The 26,957-nt window shown below is 39.6% G+C and overlaps 1 protein-coding gene and 1 long non-coding RNA gene across 4 annotated transcripts in view; one reads left to right on the top strand and one right to left on the bottom strand.

The window, feature by feature from the left end:
• Positions 1-6,155, bottom strand: part of TRAPPC10 (trafficking protein particle complex subunit 10) — a 50,911-nt gene extending 44,756 nt beyond the window's left edge. The window contains exon 1 of the mRNA XM_060770250.2: positions 5,677-6,155. Coding sequence (XP_060626233.2) covers positions 5,677-5,860 — 184 coding nt within the window. The 5' untranslated portion in view covers positions 5,861-6,155. The remainder of the gene's footprint in view (positions 1-5,676) is intronic.
• Positions 6,156-16,788: 10,633 nt separating this feature from the next.
• Positions 16,789-26,577, top strand: LOC137096722 (uncharacterized). 3 transcript variants are annotated; one of them, XR_010909656.1, is made up of 7 exons: positions 16,789-16,847; positions 21,207-21,330; positions 22,212-22,403; positions 23,577-23,704; positions 24,701-24,790; positions 25,277-25,334; positions 26,168-26,577. It is a non-coding gene; the product is annotated as an uncharacterized lncRNA (long non-coding RNA). The 3 variants fall into 3 exon arrangements; XR_010909654.1 differs by having other exon boundaries at positions 22,212-23,704; XR_010909655.1 differs by lacking the exon at positions 24,701-24,790 and having other exon boundaries at positions 22,212-23,704.
• The last annotated feature ends 380 nt before the right edge of the window (positions 26,578-26,957 follow it).

Raw genomic sequence — 26,957 nt, 5'->3', positions numbered from 1 at the left:
ATATGCATGAACACATACACACATTACACTATGGACATTACAAAAATCTTCAGAATCACTGCAAGGATTGCTGAAACAGTTTATGTATGCACAGAATTACCAGTAGCAGATGGTAACTCTAATGTTTTAACTTTAATTGAACAAAGTCAGCTCTTAACTACTGATTTTTGGAAATAATCTACTTCAAGAATATGTTCAACAAATCTCTTTAGAAATCAGTGTGTGGATATTTGTGCAGCTACACAAAAAAAAACAGCTACCATATATTCCGGCATATAAGACGACTGGGTGTATAAGACGGCCCCCTACCTTTCCAGTTAAAATATAGAGTTTGGGATATATTCGCTGTATAAGACTACCCCTCTTCCAACGCACACCAAATAATTTTTTTAAAAGCATCAGATTTGATTTCAATATGGTAATTTTCCTATTACTGTACCCCCTTCTCTGCCTCTCAGTTGTCGCACATGCGCACCTACACCGATTCACTGCAGTCCTTGCTTGGGTTCATTGTGTCCCCATGCAAGATCTGAGAGGCAGAGGAGGAGGTATGGTAATAGGATACAAGGGTGGGCCAGACAGGTAAAAGAGTTGTGTTTTTCTGGACCCAGAGCCACTCTATTATTTTTCCATACCCTGGGCAGGCGCCTGAAGCTTGAGGCCATTGCCATTTTTGGGCTCCCCCCACCATATGCAGCAAACACAGATTCTCCAATCCGATTTGAAGTTTCAGCACCCGTTCTATAAGATGACTCTTGTTTATAAGATTATTCCCGCGTATAAGACTACTCCCGCGTATAAGACAACCCCTGACTTTTGAGAAGATTTTCTTGGGTTAAAAAGTAGTCTAATACACCAAAATATACGGTACATTTAGTACTATGAAACATCAGGCACATTGTGTGCTTATGTACCTTCAAGTTGCCTATTGACTTATGGTGAGCCCATGCATTTCATAAAATTTTCTTATACATGGAATATTCAGAGGTGGTTTTACCAGTTCCTTCCTCTGAAAAATAGACTACGGCACAATAATGGACCACAAAAAGTTATGTCATTCGAAACATCCCCTCAAAAAGCAACCACTTATTGGTCTATACCAACACTGATATGTATCCCAACCAATGCATAATACTGCTACTATCATTATATTACACAGAAATAGGTTTCTGAAACAATACAGATGCTGACTACATAAGTCTTTGCCACATAAGCCTAATAATGTTGTTTGTCCAGACTGAGGTAAATCCACTGAATCAATGGAATTTAGTTACATGTTGACTCACTCTTCTAGAAATGACTGAGTGGGTCTATTCTAGTTGGGAGTAATCAACAGGAATGCTAGTCATAATTAAAAAGAATGCTATTTTTATGTTACACATAATATACACAATATGGAAAACTACCATTTACAGTGTGGCCAAACAAACAGTGCATATTATTATTGTTGTTTCCTTGCTGAAGGCTGAAAATTATTAACATCTCTTTTTAATAGTTCAAAATAATTGTTTATACCCTGAAGACTGGAAAGAGAAAGAATGAATTAATAGATTGATTGCCTCTGCTGTTCTCCAAAGCCTAAAGCTGTCCAACTGAGGTGGCCTGGCACAAATGGACCTTTAACATGCTATCTGAGGTTCCAAATCCAACACTGCTTTGGTTCTAGAAATGTCCCCCTTTCTCACAGATACACTTTCTCCCCTTTATATATTTTCATTTTTTGGAGAGTGAAAACCAAAAAATTCAGCTGAAGGTATATGGATAGATGTGAAGAGGACTCTGTCAATAAAACCACCATACACAGTACACATGGTGTATATGTCCTGTATCCAAAGATTCAGTCTTCACAGAATCCATTATCCATGAAAATATTCACATAAAAAATCCAAAAAGCAAACCTTGATTTTGCCATTTTATATAAGGGGCACTATTTTACTGTATCATCATGAATAAAAAGAGTTGAGCCTCCAGGGATTTTGGTGTCCATGGGGGTCTTGAAACCAAACCCCAGAGGATATGAAAGGCCCACAGTGTTTGTGTGTGTATGTCTTTCTCCCCCTCTCTCTAGATATATGTCTATATATCTATATTATGGTTGTGTGTGTCTGAAAATATAAAGAGGGATAAAGAGGGAGAGATGCACCTGACATATATGCACTTATTACAGGTTTATATATAAAAATATGTGTGTGTATTTACTATATGTAAAAATATGCATGGCATAGGATTGGAGCGGATGGGCTTTGTGAATGTATATGTGTGTGTGTGTGTGTGTGCGTGTACACAGATAGATAGACTGGCAGAAACATTGTTGGAAGAGATCACAAGAGCCATCCACAAGGGATGTATGTACACATAACAGGTATGTATATGTATAGATATACAGAGAGAATTGTAGAGCCAACCACAGAATATATGTGTGTGTGTGTGTATGTCAATATACACCCAGAGTGAGAATTTAAAACATATGACTGACAAAAGACTAATAGTTAAGAACAGCGTGAGACAACAGAAAGTGAGATATAGCTATTCCTAGGATGTGAAATCCACTCCTGTAAGAGTTATCATGAGTTATCACAGGGAAAAGGTGTCTCTACTGAAACTTTACCATCAATCCTTGTTTCCACAACAAACCAAATTTTTCAAAATCCAATGACCACAGGGACTGAAAGTGAAGTGAAATCTTCTGAACAGGGACACAGATAACAAAATAAACACCACAGGGATGTTAAACCTTCCCTATGAAATTCAAAGCATATATGGCTGGAGTTACATTTTAAAAATTTACCTGTTTCAACTTATATACAAATTCAGCTTAGGAACAAACCTACAGAACCTATCTTGTTGGTAAGTTGGAGACTGCTAGTACACACAATATGCATATGTGTATATATATTATTTTCGAATCAGGAAAGTCGATTCTGGTGTGACAGAATTGGCTGTCTGCAAGGACATTGCCCAGGGGACACCCGGATGTTTGATGTTTTACTATCTTTGTGGGAAGCTTCTCTCATGCCCCCGCATGGAGAGTTAGAGTTGTCAGAGGGTGTTCAACCGCTCTCCCTGGATTTGAACCGCTGACCTATCAGTCAGCAGTCCTGCCAGCACAAGGGTTTAACCCATTGTGCCACCAGGGGTTCCATGCACATATATAAAAGGTATACATAAGTTTGTGTGTGTATGTATGTATACACAAATACATAGAGAGATAATCATAGAGTTGGAAGAGACCACAAGAGCAATCCAATCATAGAGTTGGAAGAGACCTCGTGAGTCATCCAGTCCAACCCCTTGCCAAGAAGCAGGAAAATATATACATGTAATATGCATATGTATGTGTATATATGTGTCTGTAAACACACAGGTACATAGAGAGAGAATCATTGCATTGGAGGAGAGACCACAAGAGCCATCCATATGGGGGATACACACACACAAAAAGTTTATGTATATGTGTATATATATATACCATGTACATACCAAACATACACAGAGATAGAGAATCATAAAGTTGGAGGAGACAACAAGAGCCACTCACAAGGTGTATATATACACAAACATAATGTGTGTATGTATGTGTACAAGGCACTGTCGTCCCACGCCCTTGTTCATTAGCTACAACTTGCACTATTCCATCTCGTCATTGTTTACAGTTGTCCATGTTTTACGACAGTTCTCACCATAGGTTACTGGGTGCTGTTTTGAGTTTAAATTATTGTTTCATATGGTTTTGGTTTGGTTTTGTATGGTACTGTGTGTTTATTTTATGCATTGTTTTAGGCACTTTGTGCCATACGTAATCCGCCCCGACTCCATTCGGGGAAATAGAGGCAGGGTATAAAAATAAAGTTACCACATATAAAAAAAAACACCACTGTCCTTTGTCCTATAAATATAACATTCTAACTGGTATTGCCCTTCTAGCCCTAATTTATCATCTAGCTCTTGCACTTTTTCCAACCTCCCTGCCCTTACAACTTTATTGCACAAACTCCTGCCCCACCGAGTTTATTTAGCATTTGATGACTCAATTAGGCTATTGGCTGTTGTTGATGTTATTTTATGTTGTTCATGATGTTGCTTTTATAAATGTTATTGTGTTATGCTTTTATCTGGCTCCTGCACTTTTTCCAACTGCTCTGCCCTTACAACTTTATTGCACAAGCCCCTGCCCACCTGAGTTTGGTATTTGATTACTTTGTCAGGATATTGGCTGTTGTTGATGTTGCATTATGTTGTTTATGATGTTGCTTATATAAATTCTATTGTGTTATGCTTTTATGTCTTAATCTATGTTTGACTGGGCTTGTCTCCATGTAAGCATCCCAAGTCCCTTCGGGAAGATGGTGATGGGATACAAAAATAAAGTTATTATTATAATATATGGAGCCCCTGGTGGCATAGTGGGTTAAACCACTGAGCTGCTGAACTTGCTGATTGAAAGGTTGCAGGTTTGAATTCGGAGAGCAGCATGAGCTCCCGCTGTTAGCCCCAGCTTCTGCCAACCTAGCAGTTCAAAAACATGCAAATATGAGTAAATCAATAGGTACCGCGTCTGCGGGAAGGTAACGGCACTCCATGCAGTCATGCTGGCCACATGACCTAGAAGGTGTCTATGGACAATGCTGACTCTTTGGCTTAGAAATGGAGATAAGCACCAACCCCCAGAATTGGAAACGACTGGACTTAATGTCAGGGGGAAATCTTCATCTATAATATACATGTGCAGAATAATCACAGGATGGCTTAAACCTACATCTGTTGATAAACTCTACAAGCTAGCTGGATTCCCCCCCCCCCCTCCATGATGTGTGACGGAAAGCTGCTGCTAAATGTGAGAGAAATAAGGTTGAACACTATGAAACCCATCCACTACATGGCTACCATCCTCCTCCCAGCAGGGTATCCCTCTGGGCAGCTAAACCAGGAAATCCCAACTGGATGGACCACCATGAGAGTCTTCCTCCAGGGGCAAACCAAGAATGGGCAACTTGGAAGTGCCTGAATAGACTCAGAAGCAGGCAGATCAAAAGACAACCTGGCAAAATGGACAGATCAAAAGACAACCTGGCAAAATGACACTCCCTAAAAGAATCTCAAACCTTGTGTGACTGTGGAGCAGAACAGACAACTCCGCATCTGTATGCTTGTCCACTGTGCCCTGACTCATGTACAGAAGAGGAATTGTTGGAGGCTACAGACAATGCCGTTGCTGTTGCCCGTTTTTGGTCAAAAGATATTTAGCCGCCTGCACGCCTTTGATTTTTACCAGTTTTATACTAATTCATGCAATGCTTTTGATACAAAATAAAAAAAACATATATACACATACACAAACACATAGAGTTGGAACAGGCAAGAGCCATCTACAAGGTATATATAATAAGTATATGTTTGTGTACAACTATACTTTGATAAACACCTACCCTTCTAACCTGCTCCTGCAAGGAAAGAAAGAGCCAGGGGGGAGCAAGCCCACGACTTTGGGAGGAGTGGGCCTCCTGAAAGGCTCCCCTAGAGAGCTTTGGAGGCTCTCTCTTGGCTGGCGAAGGAGAAAGCCCCCCACGGAGCCCGGCGCGTGGATTTCCTGTGCCACCCCCACGTGGGAGAGGCGCCCAAGGCCAAGGCAGGGCCCTGTCCTTGGCCGGCCTTCCTTCCCCAGCCCCGGTCACTCACAGGTCACGATGGGCTTGTTCTCCATGGTGTAGACGACCGGCGTTGTCTCCTCGTCGTCGTCGTCTTCCTCCTCCTCGTCCTCCTCCTCGTCCTCTCCCAAGGGCCCTTCGGGAGCCGCGGCGACCTCCTCGGCTGCTGTTGGCGGTGGTGGTGCTGCTGCTGCCACCGCCGGGGTGGCTTCCATGAGCTGAGAGGGCACTCAGCCCCGGCTCCCGCATCCGCTCCAACCCATGGCTCCTCCGACTCCGCCGCCGCCGCCACACCTTCCTTTCCCTTCCTTCCTTCCTTCTTTCCCAGCCCTTGCCTCAAAACATGGAAGCCCTCCTCTTCCTTCTCCTCCTCTTCTTCCTCACCAACCGCCGCCCGGCGCCCGCCTTCCTGCCCGCTCGCGACTCTCACAGATGGAGGGCGGGGGGAGAAAGAGAGCGAGAGAGAGAGAGAGACAGGCTCATCCGCTTCCTGTATCTCTGGGAAGAGTATTACCACTTCCGGCAAAGGGAAGGAGCAGGGCCTTAAAGGGGACGTCGGAAGGGGTTTTTCGCCTCCGACTTAAAAAAAAGAATGAATTATTTTTAAATAAAAGGGGAGTTGGAAATTGGAACAAGGCTTGGAAGAAGTCGAGGTCGGAAGTGCAAAGGCAGGTTTCGCGTTGAAACATGGAGGAAAATTGAAATAATGACCACATAAAGAAATAAATATGAATAAATAAGGAAACATAAAGAATGACCACATAAATATAAATAAATAAATAGATAAGGAAATATAATGACCACATAAATAAAATTTCATTATTATTATTATTAAACTTTATTTGTACCCCGCTAGCATCTCCCGAAGGACTCGATGCGGTTTACAAAGGCCAAGGCCTCAACACAACACAACATAACAATACACTTAAAGCAAATTAAAACAATTAAAGCAGTATTAAAACAACAAAACCACAAGCAATAAACAATACATCAAACAGGATAAAACTAGGCCGGGCCAGAGTAAAGGGTACAGGATTAAAAAGTGCTGATGTGACAGGTGATATGTAAGGATTATAGGGCAAGTGCAGCGTGCAGTGTACGGCAGTCTTAATTCTAATAAAGTCTTAATTCTAATAAATCTTAAATCAATCTTAATTCTAATAAATTAATTAATGAATAAGGAAACAGAAATAATGACCACATAAATAAATATAAATAAATAAATAAGGAAACATAAACAATGACCACATAAATCAATAAAGAAAATAAATAATGACCACATAAATATAAATAAATAAGAAAACATAAATAATGACCAAATAAATAAAAATAAGAAAACATAAATAATGCCCACATAAATAAATATAAACAAACAAACATGGAAACATAGATAATGACCACATAAATAAATATAAGGAAACTTAAATAATGACCACATAAATAAATAAATAAAAATAAGGAAACATAAATAATAACCACATAAATAAATATAAATAAATAAACAAGGAAACATAGATAATGACCACATAAATAAATATTAGGAAACTTAAATAATGACCACATAAATAAATAAATAAATATAAATAAGGAAACATCAATAATGATGACACAAATCAATAAAGAAAATAAATAATGACCACATAAATATACATAAATAAGGAAACATAAATAATGACCACATAAACAAATATAAATAAATAAATAAGGAAACAAATATAATGATCACATAAATCATTAAAGAAAATAAAGAATAACCACATAAATAAATAAATAAAAATAAGGAAACAAATAATTACCACATAAATAATTAGAAATAAATAAACAAACAAACAAGGAAACATAGATAATGACCAAATAAATAAATAAATAAATATAAGGAAACATAAATAATGACCACATAAATAAATATAAATAAATAAGAAAACATAAATAATTATCTATTATACAGATCAGGCATGGGCAAACCGGGCCCTCCAGATGTTTTGGACTTCAACTCCAACAATTCCTAACAGCCAGTCAATGAAGAACTGGGTAATATCTTGAAGACTAGCAAATAAATTACAGCAGGAGCATCAGAGGGCGCATCTTTAATGCAGTTTGACACCACCTTAGCTGCTACAGTGCCTTCTATGAAAGGCACAAGGTCTTGAGCCTCTTCTGCCAAAGAGTGTTGATGCCTCACCAAGTTACAACTCTCATGATTTCATGGCAGTCAAAGAGAGGACAAACTGCAGAGATGTAACAATATCACTCATAATGTAAAGAGTATATTTGCCTACCCATCTTCCAATGCAGTTTTCAATTATTATGTGAATGTTATTAATTTTTGTTTTATTTTAAAAGTTAGTCTGCCCCATTTGGATGCACTATATGATATAATGTCAGCATAATTGGAAACCTTTCCGCTTCTTTAGACCCTTTAAATCCATTCAAGACTAAAAACAACTCATAATCCAATAGGACAACCAAACATGGTATATGCTACTTTCTGCCTTATGATATATTGCATTTTGCCAACAGGTGACACTCTGTACACCAACATAAATGGGGAAAAAATCTGACAGTGCCAATAGAGACCCAAATACTAATCCGGTATTTTAAAGCCCATGAAAGAACAATTTAATCTTCTGAGGCATCCTGTCTCTTACCTTAAAATAGTCATTGTGGCATAAAGAGGCTTCAGGGATGGATTAAAAACAGACTGCTGAATTATAATTAATTAGTCAATTCCACTGTATTACCTTAATCGCCATAATGGTTTCCTATCACACTGTAGCCTAATCCGATTGGTAGTTCCTGCAAGAGTAGATAAGTCTAGTGTTTTCTGTATTGGGCATGGTGTAGTGTAGCATTTGCCATAATAGATTAGGGCTCTGGGAGACCAGAGTTTGAATCCCTGCTCAGCCATAGTTTTGGCCTTGGGCCAATCACACTTTCTCGGACCACATAGACACTGCATTATATGGTTAGTGTTGACCCATAAAATGCAGTTCAATGCAGTTAAATTGCATTATATGAGTCTACACTGACCATATAATGCATTTTCAAATTGCATTATATGGCACTGTAGATGGGATCTTTGGCCTGTCTGCAGCCATACTCCCTATCATGTATAATGTATATCAAAACTGACTTTTTGGATAATCTGCCATGTCTCTAAAATGCTACATTTTACAAAACTTTATAGTACAGTATAATAAATTTGATCGTTTTTATAATATCGCAGAACTCTATCTCTAGCAAATTATGAGTCTGTTTGGAAACTGCTTTTCAAGTACTTTTTGCTATATAGTGCAACTGATGTAAATGCATTGTCGAAGGCTTTCATGGCTGGAATCACTAGGTTCTTGTGGGTTTTTTCGTGCTATAGAGCCATGTTCTAGAGGCATTTCTCCTGACGTTTCGCCTGCATCTATGGCAAGCATCCTCAGAGGTATGAGGTCTGTTGGAATTAGGACAATGGGTTTATATATCTGTGGAATGGCTGGGGTGGGGCAAGGAGCTCTTCCCTGTTGCAGTTAGGTGTGAATGTTTCGCTGATCACCTTCATTAGCATTTGAAGGTCTGCCTGAGCCTGGGAAAATCTGTTCCTGGGAGGTGTTAATCTGTGCCTGGTTTTTCCTCTCTGTTGTTTAGCTGTTATAATTTTAGAGTTTTTTAATACTGGTAGCCAGATTTTGTTCATTTTCATGGTCTCTTCCTTTCTGTTGAAATTGTCCACATGCTTGTGGATTTCAATGGCTTCTCCGCCATTGAAATCCACAAGCATGTGGACAATTTCAACAGAAAGGAAGAGACCATGAAAATGAACAAAATCTGGCTACCAGTATTAAAAAACTCTAAAATTATAACAGCTAAACAACAGAGAGGAAAAAACCAGGCACAGATTAACACCTCCCAGGAACAGATTTTCCCAGGCTCAGGCAGACCTTCAAATGCTAATGAAGGTGATCAGCGAAACATTCACACCTAACTGCAACAGGGAAGAGCTCCTTGCCCCACCCCAGCCATTCCACAGATATATAAACCCATTGTCCTAATTCCAACAGACCTCATACCTCTGAGGATGCTTGCCATAGATGCAGGCGAAACGTCAGGAGAAATGCCTCTAGAACATGGCTCTATAGCCCAAAAAAAACCCCACAAGAACCTGATGTAAATGCATTTTAATTCAGAATTTTCTTAAGTGAAAGAAAAGCAGAAAGATGCAATCGGTTAGACATTATTGGTACAAAATCAATATATCCATGTACTTGTGGTGAAGATACGTATTCTATGGGTACATCTACACTGTATAATTAATGCAGTTCAACACCACTTTAACTGCCATGACTAAATGCTATGGAATTTTGGGAGATGTAGTTTTACAAGTTCTTTAGCCTTCTCTACCAGAGGTACCTTATGAAACTACAATTCCTATGATTCCATAGCATTGAGCCATTGTAGTAAAAGTAGTGTCGAACTGCATTAATTTTACAGTGTGGATGGACCCTATGTTCCTATTAAATCTTGCAACAGAGCTGGAGTCACAGACACACTTCCAGAAGTAGGCATGATGCGATAGTTGTTCTGTATGCTAAAAGAAAACAGATAAATTTCTCAAGACTTATTAAAGCATTAGAAACGTTAATAGAAAGAATGCACATTTCAGTTAGTGTAATTTATTTCAGATTTTTGTAACTATACTGTTGTTTGATGCACACATTAACCGGTGTGAAGACAGTGGTTCTGACTTGCAAGCTTTGTTTGGTACATGTTGTCACTTTGAAAAATGCATTTGGAGCTCTGCCTTGTTAATATAAAGCTGCCTCTAATTGAATATTAAGAGGCATTTCAGAGTGTCTCTAGCAAATACAATAAATCAAAAAAACAAAACAAGAGTTGGCTGAGCATACCATGCTTTCATTTTATTTCAAAGCACTAAGCACAAAAGTACAAATATAATTTTATTATTTCATATTGAAAGCAGTTCCTCCATTACAAGGCAGTTTGTGAATGAACACCAGGGTATGCAATCCACACTTTTTATCTTCTTGGTGCTAAATAAACAAAAAATCACAGTGTAATTGCTTTTATTCCTTGGTACATGTTAAAAGCAGTTTATTTCCCTTGTATATTTCTCAACAAGTCTATTTTTTTCATCCCTTTTAACGTATTTCCATTCTGTGTGTATTTGTTCCAGTAAGTAAGCATAAACAATTAAAAGCTGCACTTAAGACTAGGATGAAATACTTCTTCATCTTCAAGACCTTTAGCATTGCTGAACAAGTTTTCCCAGAAGGAAGTTCCAATGAGTTCAGTAAATTTTACTTCCTGACAGGTATGTCAAAGATTGACACTTTTAGTTGGTTTGAATAGAAAGACACAAGGGCATTTTATTGTAATGGGACTTCCATCTACATATGTTTTCATGGTTGCAGCCTTTAACTGCCATAGCTCAATGCTGTGGAATTATGGGATCTGTAGTTTGTTGAGGCACCCACATTATTTGGCAGAGAAAGCTAAAGACCTTGTAAAATTACACCTCCCACCATTCCACAACATTGAGCCATGGCAATTAAAGTGGGGTCAAACTGCATTGATTCTAGAGCAATGGTTCTTGACCTTCCTAATGCCGTCGCCCCTAAATACAGTTCCTCGTGTTGTGGAGACACCCAATCATATAACTTTTTTTGTTGCTACTTATTTTATTGTTTATTATTTACCACATTTGTCTCAAGGGGGACTCAGAGCAGCTTCACACACCGGCAACAATTAAATGTCTTAAAAATAACATACAGTTGATAAGCATTTATGTTAAAATTATATTAAAAACCAAAGAATTAAAAACATCTAAAAACAATTACATCAATTTATTGTCGAAGGCTTTCACGGCTGGAATCACTCAGTTCTTGTGGGTTTCTTCGGGCTATATGGCCATGTTCTAGAGGCATTTCTCCTGACGTTTCGCCTGCATCTATGGCAAGCATCCTCAGAGGTGAGGTCTGCTGGAGCTGGGAAAAAAGGGGTTTATATATCTGTGGAATGACCAGGGTGAGACAAAGCCCAACTTACAAAAGCCCTTTGTCTCACCCTGGTCATTCCACAGATATATAAACCCCTTTTTTCCCTGCTCCAGCAGACCTCGCCTCTGAGGATGCTTGCCATAGATGCAGGCGAAACGTCAGGAGAAATGCCTCTAGAACATGGCCATATAGCCCGAAGAAACCCGCAAGAACTGAATTACATCAATTACTAAAATCACACAATTCATAAATGTAATTTTGCTACTCTTATGAATTGTAATGTAAATATCTGATATGCAGGATGTATTTTCATTGTTACAAATTGAACATAATTAAAACATAGTGGTTAATGTTTTGGGGAGTATGGACAATGAATGATGGGATCTTCAGTACCTTCAACCAATTCAGCTCTGACTTCCACAAACCACTGAGCCCCCCACAAAATAGACGTGGACCAAACTTGGCACACAGAATCCCCATGACTAACAGAAAATACTAGAGGGTTTTGGGAAGAACTGACAGTGATTTAGGGGAGATGTAATTCACCTACATTCAGAGACCACTGTGAACCCAAACAACTATGAATCTGGACCAAACTTGGCATGAATACTCAATATGCCCAAATTTGAACACTGGTGGGAGTTTGAGGAAAATAGACATTAACATTTGAGAGTTGTGATTGCTTGGATTTATAGTTCACCTGCAACCAGGGAGCATTCTGAACTCCACCAACAATGGAATTGAATCAAACTTGGCATACAGAACTTCCATAACCAACAGAAAATGCTGGAGAGGTTTGGGGAAAATAGACCCTGACATTTGGGAGTTGCAGTTGCTTGGACTTATAGTTCACCTGCAATCAAAGAGCACTCTGAACTCCAACAATGGAATTGAACCAAACTTGGCATGCAGAATGCTCGTGACCAACAGAAAATACTGGAGGGGTTTGGGAGGAATTGACAGTTATTTAGGAGAGATGTAGTTCACCTACATCCGGAGACCATTGTGAACTCAAACAACTATGGATCTGGACTAAACTTGGGACAAATACACAATATGCCTGAATTTGAACACTGGTGGTGTTGTGGGGAGGAGATTGATTTTGTCATTTAGGATTTATAGTTCACCTACAAAGAGCATTCTGAACTTCACCAACAATGGAATTGAACAAAACTTGCATACAGAACTCCCATGACCAACAGAAAATACTGGAGGCATTTGGAGAAAATAGACCTTGACATTTGGGAGTTGTTTGGATTTATAGTTCACCTACAATCAAAGAGCATTCTGAACTCATCTGTGGGGGGGGGGGGCTAGGGACAGCAGCAGGCCCTTTGCCCCCCCCCCCCCCCCCGTCTTTTCATGCTGTTTTCGGTGCTCTGCCTCCCCCATGGCCTGGGGGCAATGGTGAACCTCCCTGGCTCAAGGGCCTTTAACCACAGAGGAGGAGCAGGAGGAGGCCTCTCTGCTTCCACACTGCCTGTGCTATGCCAGTGATGTCGTAGCAACTGTGCCTGGGTGAGGCTTGGCCCACCTTGCCCAGGCACCAACACCATCAGCGGAGGTGGAGAGGCCTCCTCCTGCTCCTGCTCCTCCTCCCTGGCTCAAGGCTTGAGGATGCCTTGAGGCTGCTCCGTTGGGCCTTGAGCCGGGGAAGAGGAGCACAAGGAAGCCTCTCTGCCTCTGCCATGTTGCGTGTGGTGCCACCGCTGTCAAGGTAGAGAGGCCTTTTCCTGCTCCTGCTCCCTGGCTCAAGGCAAATGGAGGAGGGCTGCTTGTGCCTCTTTCTCCAAGCACCTCCTCATGGCTGTTTGGCTGGCAGAGGGGTCCCAGTAGCCATTCTGGGGAGGCGGAGGAGGAGAGGCCAAAGGAGGCAGCGGTGCAACCCCTTTCAGATGGCCAACCAACCCCTTTGGGGGTTGTGACCCCCCAGATTGAGGACCGCTGTTCATGAGTGTAGATACACGCCCTGATGCAAATCCCATTGCTTTCAACAAAATCTAATTCCAGGCATGGTCCAAAAACATTCGGAGATGGAAGTCTAATTACAAGAAAATTGGGGTGCAAGTAATTTAATTTGAAGGGCAATGGTCAAGATGAAATGAAGGGATAGTTAGAGTGTCAAGAAAGGGGTTTTCAAATACAGGCAGTCCCCAAGTTATGAACATGATAAGCTCTGTAGGTTTGTCCTTAAGTTGAATTTATATGTAAGTAGGAACAGGTACATTTTTAAGTGTAACTCCACACACACACACATACATACAAGCTTTGGATAGCATAGGGAAGGGCTAACACCCCTGTGGTGTTTGTTTTGCTATCTGTTCCCCTGTTCAGAATATTTCACCCCACTTTCTATCCCAGTGAGCACTGCATTTTGAAAAATTTGGCTTTTTTATAGAAGCAAAGATAGGTGATAATGCTTCAGTGGAGAAACATTTTCCCCATGATAACTATTTCAGGACTGAATTTCCTTTCCTAAGGGTGGATTTCTCTCACTTCTTGTTGTCTCACCCTCATTTGTAACTATGAGTCATTTGTCTGCCGAATGTTTATAACTTGGGAACTGTCTGTACAAAAAAACCCCTGATTAATCTATTTCTAGGGACTATATTGTGAATATCTATTGCATTAAAAACAGTAAATAGTGCCGTAATACTCTTTCTTAAAATGGCATACACTTTCCTGGCCACTTCATTAGATGCATACACCAAGGACTGACTGTAGTGTATTGATGCTAACCATAGGATAAAAAATATTAAACACGACATAGAAAAATACAAAAAGAGCATTCAGATAGAAAAGAGAAAAATATATGGTCATAAAGAGGGAGAGAACACAAGGTTATCCAGTAAGATTAAAACAGCAGATTCTCACCAGTACACAAAATAGCAGGTGATTGTGGCATATTTTGTAAAACCAAACAGTATATAATGAAGCTGTACTCGCAGGATTTGTCTTGATTTGACAAAAACAAATTTCAAAATTTAACAAAATCTAAACATTAATGGAGAGCATGAACAATTTGGGCAAAAATTGTTTTGTTCCATAATATAGTAGAAAGTTTGATAAATCATGTACTTTGATTTCTGGACCCATGTATAAAGATTATGTTGAAAGAAAAGGAATAAAAAAATGCCATCAAGAAAATTAGGTTGCATATGGCCTTAGGAAGTAGGCAGAAGGTAAGAGCTTGTAAATGTTGCAGTCAGGCACAGTCAATCCTACAGTAACAAATCTAGAAAGTGAGAAAAAAAACAGGTCTAAACCATGATAATATAATGTTGTGAGCCCTTCCTCTAATTTTATCTTTTATCAGTCTCTTCAGTTTAGTCTAGTCATGTTTGCCTAATATTGAACTCCCAAGGGCAAATAGGAAATGTTCAGCTGTTTCTGCTTTAAGGAACCTTGTGCCGGGTATATGACTTGGATCCAAATGTTATATAAGTAGTGTTTTTTATATATGACTTTTTTTTGAAAGGCAGGGCTGATTTTAGAGAAAACAGTGCTGCAGTACTTCCAGGAAGACAGATGAAAAAAGGAAAATAAGATCTAGTATTAGATAATTTCTTACATGGATAATATATTTATGCCACATATGTCAATATTGAATGACTGTTTAACCACAAAGTTTTTGAAGTCCAGATTCCAAAACAAGCTTTGCATCACCAGAGGGGAAAGCACTACAGAAGTCAGGACTTCAAGAAGAATTGAGGTTATAATGCCATATACACTTACTTGGGAGCCAGTCTTCTTCATGCCAGTATGATTTATTTTGGAATGTATCTGAGCTGTAAATAATATTTCTATGAAGAATGGTAATCAAACATGCCTCTGGAACATTTAAAATTTATGATCTCTTCAAAATCACATCCATTTCTAGACCACTGATGTTCAGAAAAGCAACCACCAATGATTCCTTACATTTAAAATAAATAAATAAACCCAAAAGGTTAATTGCTAAAGTCAGGAATGGACTACGGCTGGGCCTCGAGGCAGTGTTGGACTGCATCTCCCATCAGCCCAAGTCAGTACAGCCAATGGAAGCAGCATTTAAAAACATCTGGTGGGCTGAATGATCGAGAAATGCAAACTTATTTATCGTCTCAGAAGTGAATTGAGGGTACACTTGTAATGTATTTAAAAACCACAAACAAAGTTAAAAACTTGGCATTATACTAAATGTCCTTTGAGCAGTAGCTGGCCACTTGGAGTGCCTCTGGTGTTGCTGTAAGGAGGTCCTCCATTGTGCATGTGGCAGGGCTCAGGTTGCATTGTAGTAGGTGTTCTGTGGTTTGCTCTTCTCCACACTCACATGTCATGGACTTCACTTTGTAGCCCCATTTCTCAAGGTTGGCTCTGCATCTCGTGGTGCCAGAGCGCAGTCTGTTCAGCGCCTTTCATGAGAGAAGCCTCTCTGCAGGATCATAACATATTTGGGTATCCCCTGGGCAACCTTTTTTTCAGACAGCTGATTGTTGGGCTACAGTATTCCGAAATACTGTAGCTCAACAAGAATGGGATATAACCAGCATGACCATGCACTTATGGTATCTTTTCCCCTGGAGCTTTGCCATTTAAAAAGTAGCTCACCCATTTAAGAATTTCTTGTTCTATAATTGGAAGTTGAAATGGAACATCAGATCTCCAGAGAGTTAGCTGTGTTGATCTGTTGAGGAAAGCAACAAGAACAAAGCATTATGCGATACCACAAAGACTGGGGGGAGGGGGGTGTATATGTTTTTGTAGACACTGTCTCCTTAGATATGAAGCAAAGTCACTGCAAAGAGTGATTCAAAAATTATGAGAGGAAGAACAATGTGATTTCAAACTTGTGATAAATCATTCAATACCTCCTTACAAAGCATAGTAAATACTGTTACTTTTGAGAAAAGGAAGCTCCAGTCTCTGGAAAGCTGTGAAGAGAAATCATTGCAATATATCTTAATCAATTAAAAATTTAATCTTGGATGGAGTAAGCAAATAAGCAGATCAGGATTATATCATTGTCAAGTCATATGCTAGTTCAACATGGGCATTACGTCAACTGTAGATTGTACTCTGTGATAGATACACAGGCAATTGCAAAGCTGTATCCAAAGAGTAATAATTAACAGATCCATTGAGATAGGAGGTTCTCTCCCTCTTCAGTGAACCCACTTCCTGTGCCCTAAAGTGTCTTCAAGGCTTCAGGTAAAAGGTAATATGCAGATTGAAGACTTCTGATTATGCAAACTGGAAGGAATTGTATGTAGCCAGGAAGTTAGGATTTAAAAACAAGACATGATAAACTTGATGAACTGGGTGCACTGGGCTATAAAAAAATCAGAAAACATACCCCAAAGGTAAATATATACTGGACTGGAAAACCAGCCCTTTAAATGCAATAAATATGAAACCGGTTCAGCATGTCATACTCTAAAATGTTATGTGTCACAAAAAATAAAAGGCAGTATGGGCTTGAATGATGTGGAATGTAAAATACAGCTTTCTAAAACACTGAATCATAGAATGCTGAGTAGCTTTGGTCACAGCTTCAAAAATATACCAGCAAGCTGGCATTATTAAGTGAATGCCATGCCTCAATGCCATTATGGTTTCTTTCGGGGTTTTCCTGAAATGGTGAGCTTTCAATCTCAGCCAGCCCACCTAGAAAAAGCCAACTGTTTTGGTAGGAGGCTGACCATTGGGCCTTGCCTCTAGAGCAGTGCACATAGAAACTTCCCCAGCTAGATTCAGAAACTGGTCTTGCCTTGGGTTGCTGTGAATTTTCCGAGCTGTGTGGCCATGTTCCAGAAGCATTTTCTCCCGATGTTTCACCCACATCTATGGCAGGCATCCTTAGGGGTTGTGGTCTTGTCTTTCTTCTCCCATGCAGGGATGTGTTCTAGGTGCCTGAGGGATTCTGAGTTGTAGTAAGTACTCCTTAGCTTGTCTCTTGTGTGCCAAACCACATAGCCATTTCCTCAGTCATTCGGTGCTCTTTGGGCACAATTGGCACAAGGCCCCTTTGGTGCTGTGGTGCAGCAGATAGCTATCTAGACCCGCAAGGGGCAGGCAAATTTCAGTGACAATGGCTGTGGATGTTAAAATGGAGACAGAAACCCTGAATACAGGACAAAGGTAATGGGCTCTCATTGAGGATGGTATGGCTGAGTAACAAAAGCAGTGAAAATGAGGTTCCTCTTGTAAGTGGATATTGTCAGTTTGTGGAGAAAGCAGACCAACCTTAGGAGAAAGTACTGGAGGAGAATGAATACGCCTCCTGGGGTTTTTGAGATTTAAATGCTGCCAAGGAACATTTTAGTGTGAGCCTCCACATTGATTTTTGATGAGAATGACCTAGGTCTTCATAATAAATTATGAATAAAATCATTGCGCAAACAAATACAAACAGTTCCTTTTTAAAAAACCTGCTCTGAGAAAGATGATGTAATAGAATACTAGAGTTATCGGGGAAAAGTAAAAGAGTCAATGATCAAATAAGGTAGAAAATAGCTTAAAAGCTTACTTTATTCGTGGCCAGAATGTCCCATATCATCCTGTGTCGGTTTCTCTTTCTCCTCACTTTGCATTAGCTGAATTACGTATAATGTAAGAAGTTTACAGTGACTAAAACAAGCATAGATACCAAAGGCTATTAATTTTTATATCTTATTGTGAAGCTAAGAGATTCTGTGGTCTATCTGCTGGGCTGTTGTGGCTCCATAACTGTCTTCTATTTATCATCCTCTTTGTGGTCTTCAAGATGAAACAAAGCCACACATGCCAACATTTTAGTTTAATACCCACTGAGCTGAAGAGTGGCCTCTTCTATTAATAATTTCAACATTGCTATCTTGAAAAGATTCTACTGCCCTATTTGGAGGCTTCTGTGCTTCTCCATTTAATTCTTCTGATACATCACTTTTTGAAGTAACATAGGAAGCTGTTTTTATAAAGCAGTGATCTACTTACCGTAGTTCAAAACTGTTTACATTGTTGGAGGCACAACTTCTCTGGGTGTTTCAGGGAGGAACCCTAGTCTTCTTGTGGAGAGAAAAAGTGGGGTATAAATAATAATAATAATAATAATAATAATAACCCCCGATGGGTGCCACCTTGTCGTGGTGGGGGGCTTAACTGCTCCAAAGATGCTGAGAGCTGTGCTGGCGGTAGTCTAACTACCAGAGCTGACATCTGGCACAGCAAAGCATTGCATGGGCAGTTCTTTGATAAAATTGAAAGAAAAGTTGACAGGGAGAGGACCTGGTTATGGCTCACAAATGGAACACTGAAGAAGGAGACAGAAGGCCTGATTCTTGCAGCCCAGAAGCAAGCCATCAGAACAAATGCAATTAAGGCCAGGATCAAAAAATCAGCTGATAACCCAAAATGCAGACTGTGCAAGGAAGCTGATGAAATCATGGACCATATCCTCAGCTATTGCAAGAAAATCACTCAGACAGACTACAAACAAAGGAACAACTCTATGGCTCAAATTATTCACTGGAACTTATGTCACAGGTACCACCTGCCAGCAGTAAAAAAAATGAATGCGCAAAAATACCGTGGGACTTTTGAATCCAGACTGATAAAGTTTTGGAACCCAATACACCAGACATCACGATTGTGGAAAAGAAAAAAGTTTGGATTATTGATGTTGCCATACCAGGGGACAGCCAAATTAACAACAACAACAACAACAACAACAACAACAAAAACAACAGGAAAAACTCAGCTGTTATCAAGACCTCAAAATCAAACTGCAAAGGCTCTGGCATAAACCAGTACAGTTGGTTCCAGTGGTCATCGGCGCACTGGGTGCTGTGCCAAACGACCTCAGCCGGCATCAGGAAACAATCAACATTGACAAAATCATGATCTGTCAACTGCAAAAGGCCATCTTACTTGGATCTGCACGCATCATTTGAAAATACATCACCCAGTCCAAGACACTTGGAAGTGTTTGACTTGTGATTTTGTGATACGAAATCCAGCATATAGATCTTGTTTGTTGTGACATACTGTGTTTTTGTGCCAATAAAATGATGATGATGATGATGATAATTCCCCAGTCTTCCTTGGAAATAGCAGGTACCAAATGTGATTTTGTAGCTTCTACATTCTACAGTCTACATATTCATTTCAGGGTGAGGTGGGGGTTATATTTAGGACTTCAACATGAGGAAACAACCCTAAATTGGGTATTTACTTATGACAAAATAGACCAGATTGAAATCTATGTCACTGTAACCACAAAACGCCCAATTGAATGAAACTCTTACCACTTGAAAATATAGGGCATAGGGTTTCAAATTATTACTGCTAGAGGAGCCCCCGGTGGCGCAATGGGTTAAACCCCTGTGCTGGCAGGACTGAAGACAGACAGGTCGCAGGTTCAAATCCGGGAGAGTGGGCTGAGCTCCCTCTATCAGCTCCAGCTCCTCATGCGGGGACATAAGAGAAGCCTCCCACAAGGATGATAAAAACATCAAAAAAAACATCAAAATCATCTGGGCGTCCCCTGGGCAATGTCCTTGCAGACAGCCAATTGTCTCACACCAGAAGCGACTTCCAATTTCTCAAGTCACTCCTGACACAACAAAATAATAATAATAATAATAATAATAATAATAACAACTGCTAGATGCCTCTCCCAGCACACAAACAGCCCTTAGCCTCAGTCATCCGTGAGGTGGCAACCCCACAACAGCAGACCTAATGAGATATTCTCCTTTTTTGAGGTTATTTCAAAAATTTGCTTCTGGCTCAAAATAATTAGTGATAACTTGATTACTCATTAAACCATTTCTAATGTTTTGTGTAATTGTAACATGTTGCAATTGTGAAATATACTGCTTTGAAATTGGGTCAATTATTTTGAAACAATCCATATATTCAGGACTAGCCATGTTGGCCATACAGCAAAATACAACAAAATCCAAAATAAGCATTATGGTAAAACAGCAGCTGAAGTTTCATTTACTCATGTCTAACAAAATATATCCTGCATCATAGCCATTTTCTAGGTTCTCCAGGTGATTCTGTGATATGCTTTGACCAGAAGTTGACTAGATTTGTACTGAAGGATATAATGACGCCTAGAGAGGTGTCATCTCTTGACATTTTCTAGGTTCCCCATGGTATGCTTCAACTGGAAGTCATTCATTCAGTAGGGTTCATTATTATCTGCAATTCTGCATATTTGTGTGAAATCCTGGAAAGCATCCACCACAGATACAGGTGTCATACTTTACTTTTATTAGGCCTTACCAAAAGATGCAAAATAAACTATGCTAGTTTTCAAAGCCCATTTCTTCATCAGATAATTGTTTAAATTATACAGGAGAAGAAAAGTGTTGGTGTTAGGATCACAAGCTTGCTGCTTGTTTGAAATGTTTGCTTACTTTAATACTTCAGAAGGTATTGGTGAGGAAGGGTTCATAAAGGTGGTGTCCCACTCCATCCTAGCCACCCAGGGACCAAGGACTAAGGCAGCAAAAGTGGGACAATAACTTTTTTTTATTATCAAAAGCAAAGTAACTCCATTAAGAATGTGTAATTAATCATTTTGCAGGTTGAACAGGCATCCCTGGAAGAGACAGAAAGCCATACATAAGCAGTACAGCACTCCATGTACTTCATCATCTCCCCAAGCCCCCGAAGATGACAAGACAAGAGAATTAGGCTACTTTCTCTAAGTAAGCAAGTAAACAAATTCTAGATTTGTACGGACAAAAGTTTCCTTGTTGTCTACACTAATTTAGACCTGAGTCAGTAGTTTCTTGCTGTGACCAATTGGACAGGAATCATCTGGCAGGGATCACATCAGCTAGAAAGTTCTACAGTGTCCAAAAAAGGACAACAGAAACAGGAAGCTATAACATTACTGTGGGTCATTTTTTACTTTCCTTTAGAAAATCATTTTCGATGTCCAAAGAAAAAAGACAGATAAATTTCCCCAGAAAATGCAAACACAGAGTGTTAAATATCTTGTAGTTTGGTGAAGCGCACCAATACTCCTTGGCAGAGAAGACTAAAGACCTTGCAAAACAACAACCCCCAGGATTCCATAGCATTGAGCCATGGCAGTTAAAGTGGTGTCAAACTGAATTAATTCTACAGTGTATATGCTCCCTAGGAATGAATTGCTTTAATTGGCAGTTAGGACACAGTTCAGTATCTCCATCTAGTGGCATAGCTATGTCATGTACTCTCAAATTTAAATTCTGATAATTTATTTCCTCTAAAATCTGACTCAACACCACATAACAGGAATTCTAGTTTCCATGTATTGAAAGCTGTATGTTACATAGACTGCAACTTCCAGTTGCTCTTGGCCAATGCAGTGGGTAGCAGTACTGGCTCAGGATTTAGGGAGCTGTAGTTGAAAAAGTAACTTTTCTATGCTCTAGGAACAGAATATCTGTTGTTTTTTTCCTCCTTTCATAGCTTCTTAAAAGGATCATGTTCTCTGGCCACCCAGGGACCAAGGGCAAAGGCAGCAAAAGTGGGACAATAACTTTTTCATTCTCAGAAGCAAAGTAACTTCCTTAAGAATGTGTAATTAATTGTTTTGCAGGTTGAACAGATATCCCTGGCTGGAAGAGACTACTTGATATCAAAAATTGCCCCAAAATGTTCAGACTGGAGTGCTGTATATACAGTATCTCTTTGTCTAAATTTAAATTATTCCCTGCCAGCACCAATGGTGCTTACAAAAGCCTCTCGCAATTTGAGGGATGGGCAAGTGACTGAAGTGTGAAGAAAACAAGTAAGAGTCTACCCTCAGATATCTTTGGATCCAGCAAAAAGCAAGTTGCATTATGGATATTTTAGCAAGTTTTTTCCTAGTAAGAATGTTGACACTCTTATCACCAAATTTTGGTGGTTCACAACTCTAAGCAATATGCCCAGGTGGGACACTCCAGTATAATCAATGTCCTTAGGATTTCAATCTAAATTTTTATCTAGTTCAGTGGCTCTCAACCTTCCTAATGCCATGACCCCTTAATAACTCATGTTGTGGTGACCCCCAATCATAAAATTATTTTTGTTGCTACTTCATAACTGTAATTTTGCTACAGTTATGAATTGTAATGTAAATATTTGATACGCAGGATGGATTTTCATTCACTAGACCAACTTTGGCACAAATACTAGATACACTCAAATTTGAATACTGGTTGGGTTGAGGGGGATTTATTTTGTCATTTGGGAGTTGTAGTTGCTGGGATTTATAGTTCACTTACAATCAAAGAGCATTCCGAACTCCACCAACGATGGAATTGAAACCAAACTTGGCACACAGAACTCCCATGATCAACAGAAAATACTGGAAGGGTTTGGTGGGCACTGACCTTGAGTTTTAGAGTTGTAGTTCACTTATATCCAGAGAGCACTGTGGACTCAAACAATGATTGATCTGGACTAAACTTGACAGGAATACTCAATATGCCCAAATGTGAACACTGGTGGAGTTTGGAGAAAATAGACCTTGACATTTGGGAGTTGTAGTTGCTGGAACTTATAGTTCACCTACAATCAAAGAGCATTGTAAACCCCATCAACGATAGAATTGGGTCAAACTTCCCACGCAGAACCCCATGACCAATAGAAAATACTGTGTCTTCTACTGGTCTTTGGCGGCCCCTCTGACACACCCCTCCAGACCCCCCTCCCCAGAGGTCCCAACACCTAGGTTGAGAAACACTGAGCTAGTTGATAATTTAATTGTCAATGAGTTGTAGAGGTGTCCCCACACTGCTGTAAAGCAAACCAAGTTTGGAAAACAATATATTGCTTACCATCATAGCTTTTCTTAAAGGGTACCCTAAGTTAATTTCAAACAAAATTAGAAATGCTTGCATCAAATACATATTCTTTTGAAACTATACTGATTTGTCTCCTCACTTCCATACGTTAAACCCTTTATATTTTTCTACAGCACAAAAAGTTCTCATGAGTGAATGGAGCTCTGCATGGAAAACAAGAATGCAAGATGTTCTGGTCAGTCAAGACAACAAATCATATCTGCATAAGAAAATCCTTACACCTATATTTGATAGTTAAAAGGTATCGCAGAAAAGGGACTTTACAAAGTGGGTAGCTTCATCATACTCAATCCAGCCCCCATCATTTCCTTGGGTTTTCAGGGTTTGCTCAGTGATGTGTTTTATTATTGAATATATTGTTTAAAAAGAGAGAAATCAACCACTTTTTAATAGTATGAGGTTGTTTGTACTCTCATGATATTTCAAAGAACAAACTCATTAACGGATGAATAGTCCAAAACAGGGTCAACAGAAAGCAAGAGGGGTAACCATAAAGTTTGTAGAAGTACACAAAGAAAAAAGTGAAAATAACATTGCGTGGGGCGTTTACTTCAGATACATAGCCACACATCATTCTCATTACAAAAAAATGTAATAGTAATATATTGTTGAAGGCTTTCATGGCTGGAATCACTAGGTTCTTGTAGGTTTTTTCGGGCTATAGGGCCATGTTCTAGAGGCATTTCTCCTGACGTTTTGCCTGCATCTATGGCAAGCATCCTCAGAGGTAGTGAGGTCTGTTGGAAATAGGAAAATGGGTTTATATATCTGTGGAATGACTGGGGTGGGGCAAAGAGCTCTCTGCTGAAGCTAGGTGTGAATGTTTCAGCTGACCGCCTTCATTAGCATTTGAAGGCCTGGCTGAGCCTGGGAAAATGTTCTGTTGAGAGGTGTTAAGATGTGCCTGGTTGTTTTCTCTCTGCTGTTTTGCGGTAGTAATTTTAGAGTTTTTTAATACTGGTAGCCAGATTTTGTTCATTTTCATGGTCTCTTCCTTTCTGTTGAAATTGTCCACATGCTTGTGGATTTCAATGGCTTCTCTGTGTAGTCTGACATGGTGGTTGTTGGTGTGGTCCAGCATTTCTGTGTTCTCAAATAATATGCTGTGTCCAGGCTGGTTCATCAGGTGCTCTGCTATGGCTGACTTCTCTGGTTGAAGTAGTCTGCAGTGCCTTTCATGTTCCTTGATTCACATTTCCAAGCTCTGATCTTCCTACCTTCCTCTTTTACTTTTTAGAAAAATACAATGTCTGAGGCCAGGATGCAAATATTCCTAAGTAGATGTGTCCCTGATACCAGGGACAGAAACAACATTAAAAGAACAGAGGTAGGTTTTCATGCCACAAAAAAGAAGAGCAGTTGAACATGCTTAAGGAAAGCTTTTATTCAAAATTAACAATATGCACCTGTGAAATGAAAGAAGCAGGTCGAGGACGTCTTGCATAAGTAAACACAAACATTGCATAAGTAATCACAAACATTCTGAATCTTTTAGAGGCGACTCAAAGCCTCCTTACAAAATGCACCCAGGAATAACTTTTGTCTTTCACCAATCCTTGATGTCTATACCATGCCCTGACTTTTAGATCTGTGCTGGGCATCGTTGGTGCCCCCTTTTCTCTCTGTTTTGCTGTTGACATATGCTCAGGGATGAACTTTGGGGGCATCTGCTGTTTAGCTTGCCTGCTGTTTGGCAAACACAAAGGTACAATACAATAGAGTAGAATCCCACTCTTTCCCAACTCAAGTTTATTTGCATTGTTTATGCAGACATACTACTGCAACCTGGCACTGAATGTTTATTTTTCTCCAGCCCTTTTTCACTATCTTCCCAATGTTCAGATGGACAAAGAACCAAGGGGAAAAGTCAGGTAAGACATTGTAAACTCTGATTTTTTTTAAAGGAGACTCTTTGTCTCAGTCTATGTACCTTGAGACATGCTGACAGATAAAGCTACATAGTACTTTCAGAGTAACTCCAGCCATTGTTCAGGAAGCACAGAATTAGAAGAAGGCTGAACAGCTACCAGAGAAGAGTAAAGCATGAGTAGGCTCTTTCTCCAGTATCTTTAAACAGCTTAGTAATGGGCATAAATTCAGGAAGTGGAACTTTCCCCATGAAGGGAAAGGGGATGTTTCATCCTTGCCCTCTCCTAAACGTGCTAAGAGTCTAGGGCAGAATGGAAAACTTGGGGTCCTTTGGATATTAAGAAGGTCCCTGAAGGTGCAAACAAAAATTCTATCCAGTTCAGCTGTCTACTCATCGAGTGGCTGCTGACCAAACAGAAACTTATAGGAAGCCCAAAGTGGGATGGGAATATAATACCATTTAACCAGCAACTAATAAAGAGACACTCTTTTCCAAATGGATGCTTGCTCTAGTTGGGAATGATTCGAACATCTAGGGACCTAGATTTTGAGCATGTTGTAACAAGCCCCAAATACAGGTTTTCCCAACCTGGTATTCTTCAGATGTGTTGGGACTATAACTTTCAAAATCACACAAGAAAAATACCTGCCACAATATCATATTGCTCATTTAGTGAGCAAGTCCTTTATTTTTAAAAGATGGGAAAAACCTTAGATGAGGTGTGTCTGTTTCACAACAGTTAAATCCTCTCAGCAGCATTGTGGTGCATGGAAGAACACTGCTGTGTGAATCTGTGCTGTTTCTGTGATAAAAGGACTATGTGTGTTTTTTTAGAAACCGATTCCTCTGAAGGCTGTTGAGTGAGGTATTTGAAGGTCAACAGCTTACTGCAAAGTGAAGTAAACAGGAAGCTTCAGTAAAGTACTGCAGAAATGGAGTTATGCCACAAGGTAATTAATGTAAATTGTTTATCCTTGTTTTTCTTGTTGATTTAATGTAACATTTAGGTACCTTTACATTGGCCTAAATTCTATTGAAGTCAGTGGAATAAAACTTCTAACCAGACATGTGCAGGATTGCATTTTAAGGTTCTAATACTGGCTAAGTTTTACAAAGAGCTATTTCCCTTCTGGACAGTGATTAATATAAGGGCTTCCTTAAAAGGCTGGAATTCCAAAAGGAACAACAGAAGTAAGTAGATAAATGCAATCAAGCAATATTTGTGCCCCTGTGTCTGGTCCCCCCCCCCCCCCGCCCCATAATGAAGTACTTCCAGTACAAACTGTCAATCTTGAGCAAATCTGATTTATTGAAATTACATTCTTTGCCATTTAAAGCACAGTTGTCATTTGACTAACACAAACAAAGCAAAAGTTTAGATAATGTATTTTTGGCAGCTGCTAAAATTGCACAATGAACATTATGGAAAATACCTTGTATCAACAAAATGCTTAGGGTTAAAAAACTGGGGGAGATATGTCTTTTTCTAGTTAGTAAGCAGAATAATGATGGAGGTGTTTTGTTCTAAAAATCTTGGTAGTGCTGACCAAATTTTGTGGGATTTGCTAAAATCTTCTGGGATTATTGAAATTGATAGATCACGAAGATCACTGGTTTCAGCTAT

Source organism: Anolis sagrei, chromosome 3 (assembly GCF_037176765.1).
Source record: "Anolis sagrei isolate rAnoSag1 chromosome 3, rAnoSag1.mat, whole genome shotgun sequence".
Classification (NCBI taxonomy): Eukaryota; Metazoa; Chordata; class Lepidosauria; order Squamata; family Dactyloidae; genus Anolis; species Anolis sagrei.
This window is presented reverse-complemented; position numbering and strand designations above follow the sequence as displayed.